The 6,000-nt window shown below is 54.8% G+C and overlaps 1 protein-coding gene across 18 annotated transcripts in view; it reads right to left on the reverse strand.

Moving 5' to 3' along the window:
- Positions 1-5,784, reverse strand: part of NPAS3 (neuronal PAS domain protein 3) — an 850,867-nt gene extending 845,083 nt beyond the window's left edge. For 13 of the 18 annotated variants that reach the window (XM_081050527.1, XM_081050528.1, XM_081050526.1 and 10 more), the window contains exon 1: positions 5,290-5,784. In XM_081050527.1, coding sequence (XP_080906653.1) covers positions 5,290-5,447 — 158 coding nt within the window. In that variant the 5' untranslated portion in view covers positions 5,448-5,784. Of the gene's footprint in view, positions 1-1,134; positions 1,332-5,289 lie in introns of those variants that run through there. The other 5 variants (XM_081050532.1, XM_081050533.1, XM_081050531.1 and 2 more) reach the window with 1 other exon arrangement.
- Between the last annotated feature and the right edge of the window lie 216 nt (positions 5,785-6,000).

Consider the following 6,000-nt stretch of genomic DNA (forward strand, 5'->3'; position numbering starts at 1 on the left):
ATCAATGAGTAACATTTCACACTTCCTACTGAGAAATTCGTCTTCGGAGACAGAGACATTCACTTTGCTCAAACCAATATGCTATATGCAGTTAATGTCATTGACGCGGCCAATTAATAGCAAATAGGATTCCAAACAAAGTAGGCTGCGTGGACAGCAGGAGGGAAAAACCACGTGGGGGGGGGGTGCTTGGTTATTCTGAAAGCTAACAATGCTATTCACGTAGGACAGTTCAGGATATTTTGAATACAAACTGCCTTTCCCTTTGGGTTTAGTTTAACTAACTTCAAACAGACAGCTTGGCTGAGCCCCTTGCCTGGATATGCAATTCTCACTAGGAACTTTTTAAACACAGATTCCCCCAACAGTAAGTAACGGGGCATAGGGATGCTCCAACTGTTGGCACATTTTAAATCTCGCTGTTGGTTGCTTGTTTGAATGTGGGGGTTTTCTTCTTTATCCTTTTGCTGTGAGGGGGGCGGGGAAGTGGAGAGGAGGGCGAAGCAGGAGACCCACAAGTTGCCGAGGCTGCGGGCGCAGCCCGGGCGGCGGGGAGGCGACGGCCGCTCCTCGGCCCGGCCTAGCAGCTCGGCGCAGAGACAGCCCCTCCGAGACGCAGTCGGGGCCTGGCGCAGCTCGCGCTCCCCGCCCCCGGCCTCCTCCTCCTCCTCTCCTCCTCCCCCTGCCCGCCCGCCTTCCCTCCCCCTCCCCACCCTCACTCCTTCCTAGAGAGCAGCTGCCAAGGGACCTGCGGCGGCCCTGGGGATCCCCCGGCCCCCCACCCACCCTCACCGCTGCTCTCGTCACACAGCAGCCCCTTCTTTTTCTTGTTTGTTTCTCTTTTTTTTTTCTTTTTCTTTTTTTTTTTTTCTTTTTTTTCTTTTTTTTTTTTTTTTTTTTTTTTTGTCTGTTAGGGAGTCACTCTATTCGCCGAGCCCGGGAGGTGCGACTGCTCGGAGAGCCGGGCGCCGCCGCCGCCGCGGGAGCCCGCTCGTGCCGCTGCCGCAGCCGCCGCCGGGCGGACAATGCGCGCGGGGCCGGCAGCCGGGGAGCCCGCGGGCTCGCGGCCCAGGCGGCGGCGGCGGCGGCGCGAGCAGCCCCCGGCGGCAGGTTCAATAAACAGAAAAGTGTTACCGTTCTCGCCTGGAAGGATCCTGCTGAAAGCTGGGCTTGGTGGGCGCCATCTTCCTGCTATTTTTTTTCCTCTCTTACTTTTTGCCTCTCTCCCCCCTCCCCGGGTGGGGGGCGTGGGGAGGGCGGGGGTGTGCGTGTGCGTGGGGTGGCGGGAGTGAGTGCGGGCGTGCGCGGCGCTCGGCGGCCGTGGCCGTGGCCGTGGCCGTGGCCGTGGCGGCGGCGGCGGAGGCGGGGAGGCTACGGGAAAGTCGTGCGGCCGGAGCCTGGCGGGCGGCCGGCCGGCCCCTCGCGCCGCCGGTGCCTCTCGCCGCAGGTCGCCGCCTCCTCCGCCGCCTGCGCCTTCTCCTCCCCCTGCTCGCCCGGCGCCGCCGCCGTCCATGCGCCGCACGGCCCCCGCGGCCCGGGCCGCCCCGGCTCCCGAGACATGCCCCGCGCGGAGACAGCCGACCGGCGGAGGAGGGGGGGGGGCGGCGGCGGGGGGAGGCGGCCGCGCGGCCCAGGGCCCGCCGCCTGCCGGTTCCCAGCCCGCGCGCCGCCGCCCCGCAGGCCCCGCACCGCGGCCCCTCCGGCAGGTGGGCGCACACCCTCGCTGCGGGGGCGCTCGGGGCCTGGGCGGGGGGGGCGGGGGGGCGACGCGCAGGGGGCTCCCAGCTGGACCGCTGTGAAAGTATTTCTGGGCATTTTCCAGCTGCTTTGCTCCAAAGCGCTCCCTCGCACGCAAACACACCCCCCTCTCTCCCTCTCTCTCTCCTTCTCTCTCTCTCCCTCTCTCCATCTCTCCCCCCCCCCTCGTTGGGGGACTGGGAAGCTCGGCTGCTGGCGCAACAACGCCACTCAGTTGCAGTTCTGAACACTTCCCTTCTCTGGAGTATCACGGCCAGGGGGAAAGAAACAGGAACCGGGAGGCCCCGGGAGCCAGCGGCGGCAGGACCCCGGCCCAGACGCGCCTCCGCGGACAGCGCGATGAAACGCGGGTGGGCAGTGCGTCGGCCGAGCCAGCGGCCCCAGAGCCCGGTGGGCGGGTACAGCGGCAGCGCGGGCACCTGGTGGTCCCGGCGTTCACGGCCGCATTTCCCCAGCGGGAGCATCTGCGTTATCCACGCGTATGCATATCTGCAGTCCCTAGGGTTCCCTGGTGAAGCCCCAGGAGTTTACACGCATTTACATACAAACGCCACTTCCACGTCGGCTCCTGGTACCTGGGACAGGACCTATGGGCCTCCGGGATCCAGCCCAGCTGCCTACCCATTTTGCAGCCCAGCGAGGCCTAGAGAAAGTGCCACTTGGGGCAGGGCCATTGCTGGAATCCTGTTACCTGAGTAGACCCTGATCAGAGCCATCTCTCCACTAAACCGCTCTGTCGGGTATAGGCAGCATGGGGGGCAGAGACTTGGGTCAGTCAGGTGTCAACCAGGAAAGGGAAACGACTCCCAAAGCACTTCCACTCTGGATAAATGAAAGAGCCAGGCGGAAACCATATATGAGGCTTTGCATTTTACTTTCAGCCTAAAACCTGAAAAGGGATTCTACTCGGTCTTACTATTCCAGTAAAGTGAGGTTGAGAGTTGGAAACTGAAACCATGTGTTTTTCATAGCAGAGGTGTTTAATCTGCATGATGGTGTTTGAATTCTATTTGGAGTACACTCTACAGGTAGGAGAAGATGAGAGTGATTGAAAAATGAACTTAAGAGGAGAGTGTTGAGTGCAAGATACATGGGCTGGTAGGGAGGGGGGTGAAAGTTGCCAGTTGGAAGTTTTGGCTCCACGACAGGAAGCCTAGGGTGTTTTTGCCCAAAAATGACAAGTGAGAAAAGCTTGTGTTCTCCTGAAATGCCACCCTTTGCTTGCACCGACCCCACCACGGTAAAATGATGTGTCACCATTCCCTTTAGCAATCATATCCAGGTCTTGAGGTGGAAATTAAGTCTGCCCCTCAAAGCCACTAAAGCATAGCATGTTGGCCTACATTCCCAATGAGGTGTCAGAGGACAGGGGACTGGACTCCTCACTCAGACCCTCCCTTAAACACCTGCCAATAATCTTCTTGCCCCACGACTCACACTTCTGTCCCCAAATTAAACTAAAGGCAGTAACAGGTGTTCATCATATTTGAGTAACGTAACCAAAGAAGACTACATTTTTCACACATAGCACCTTCTCTTCCATCAATATGACAGAACATAGAAAGGGAAAAATACATCCCAAAGGCCAAATTTTGCAGTTGAATATTATCCTTAGGACTAATGGTAGGATTAAGTGACTTGATAAAGTGGCCCTAATTCAAAGATGAACGTGACAGGAATTGGTGCTTCTTTCAGTGTTGGAGTGGGGGAACTATGGAGGGTTACCCCTGGATACTCCTGACTCGCAGGACAATTGGACCTGGGAAGATCTTTATGGTGAAGGACAGAATCTGAGAGCAAACCTGCAGGCTGAATTCGCGACCTCCCCTGATGCCCAATTTATATCTTAAGGGTTACTTGAAGGTCCCCGGAATGCCCTGAAATCGGCCAAAGGCCATCTGACATTTCTGACCCTTGATCCCTACTTCACAGACCAGACTATTGTGACTATTGCCTGTACTTCCAAGTTAAAGTGACCGCCAGAGTCTATTGTCATTTAAATGTTTTATAAGTGACAAAAAACCATACCTGAACCATGAAAAGGAAAAATCTAATTCTTTTCTAAGTCCTTTATGTTTAAAAGATTCCCAGATCTTTTGTATTAAAGGTTCTTGTAATCACTGAAGTAAAACAAGACTAGCATAATTTAAATTAAAAAATCTCTTTGACAAGGAATAGCCTCTTTTTGAGTTATTTTCAAGACTCTCTTTTTTAAACTTCCGACAGTTCTCAGAGCATATAATGAAGTCTTCTACAGAATATTTGCAATATTGGGCATCAACTTGGAAAACTGTGTGTTATGCAAAATCTGCTCTGGTCACTGGGCCATTGGTGAGAAGGCACAAAATATGGCAATGATAGATTATCTTAACCTTTTCAGTTTAAACACTGTTGGTTCAAATCAAAGGTTCTCAAATCAATGAAGTTTGAAATACAAGGTAAAAATAGGAACTGTTATTTGAATTATGCATTGTGTATATTTTAAGTTAAATGCCATTGGCAAATCTCTCAGATGTTTAATCGTGTACAATCTGGGAAACACAAATATTTAATTTCACACTTTTGTGTGTTCTTTTTTTCTCCCTTCTTCTAAAACTGAGCCCCACAAATGAGAAGCTTACCTTTCATACTAGATTGTTAGTTTTTCTCAGCACATTTTTGTGGATTGCATTTTCAATAAAATCTTGGAACATCACAAATTGTCCTCAAGGAAAAACTTTAGGGTTCTAGGGCTGTTGGTGGTGGTAAATTGTTTCCCTTTCTTTCCTAATTGAATCAAAGCATGTTCAGTATTTCAATGTCACCACCATAATTGTCTTTTTTTTAAAGTCTAGAAATATTTGGGGAAAATGCAAACAAGTCATGCTTTTAAACTTCCTTCTCACCACCTAGCCTAACTTTGTAAAATTTGCTTCCTAACTCACATCTCTGAATCTTAGGCATTTGCATTATAATGCGTTTAAGATGAATATTTAACTGCGCGGAGGAGACTCGGATTTCATGCTGTATTTCCCTGTAGTAACAGGTGACATGATAACACTATTATGTAGAATTGCAAGTCTACAGCTACACGTGAAAATCGTCCCTATTCTGTTTGGAAACAAGTGATCAATCAGCCTCCGGTGATCAATTGCCGCCCTGGCTGCCCGTCAGCGCGGGTCCGCAGCCGGCAGAGGCTTAGAGAGAATTCCGCTGAAGGGGCTCGGGATCCCAAACTTTGCAAAAGCACCTTGTGCGGTGTCTCAGACTTCGCTGCAAACTCCTTGGCTACGCTGGGCTGAGGCTCTGGATTTGGGGCCAGGCAGAGGGCAAAGGATGATTTCACTTTGCCAGTACACTAGAGTGCCTTTCAATCCGAATTGTGAATTCTTTTTTTTTTTTTTTTTTTTCTCATCTGTAGAACGAGGGGCAAGCAAAGTGAGCCCTGGCGATGTGCATGTGTGTTGTAACGCAGAAACCAGGAGGCAAAGTGAGTCCCACCCCAGCACCCCGGGGCGAGGGCACTACCCCAGCCCAGGCGGGACTACTCACCGCTGCTGGTAGGAGGTGATGCCCTGGACGTTCTGCGGGGTGCCGTTGGCCGCGGCTCCGGCCCTCCCCATTCCCGCGCCGGCCGGCACCCCCGCGGCTGCCCCGCCGGCTGCCGCGGCCGTCACCTGCACGCTGAAATCCGGAAAGATTCGGATCATCGCCGCGGCTTCGTCCCCTAGGCACGGCGGCTCGGAGCGAGGACTGGCGGGGGCTCGGGCTGGGGCTCGGGCGGCGGCGGCAGCAGCAGCAGAGCGAGCAGCGGCGGCGGCAGCAGCGGAGCCAGGCACCAGCCTGCAATCCCATTAGTGAGCCGCGGCCACTGTGCGCGGCAGAGAGGCGCTTTGATGTGCGCGCAGCGGGCTGGGGGGGCCGGGAGCGCGAGGAGGAGGTGGGGGGGCGTGCGAGGGACTTGCAAACAGCAAAACGTGTCAGGGTGGGGCCTTTTTTCCCCTTTTGGGGGGGCGGGGGTGCTCCCCCCTCTTTCCAGGATGTTGCTCTCACTGGCTGCTCCGGCTGCGCCGCGCGAGCCCAGCTGAGGGAAGAAGAGGAGGGGGTGGCGGAGGAAAGATGCACCACCCGGAGGCTTGTCGAGGACTCGGCCGGTGCGAGGGAATGACGGGCAGCGGAGGGTGCCTTTCCTTCCCGCCCCCTCTACACACACACACACACACACACACACACACACACACACACACACACACCGCGCACTTC

The sequence above is a fragment of the Rhinolophus hipposideros genome, assembly GCF_964194185.1.
Source record: "Rhinolophus hipposideros genome assembly, chromosome: 5".
In the NCBI taxonomy this organism is placed as follows: domain Eukaryota; kingdom Metazoa; phylum Chordata; class Mammalia; order Chiroptera; family Rhinolophidae; genus Rhinolophus; species Rhinolophus hipposideros.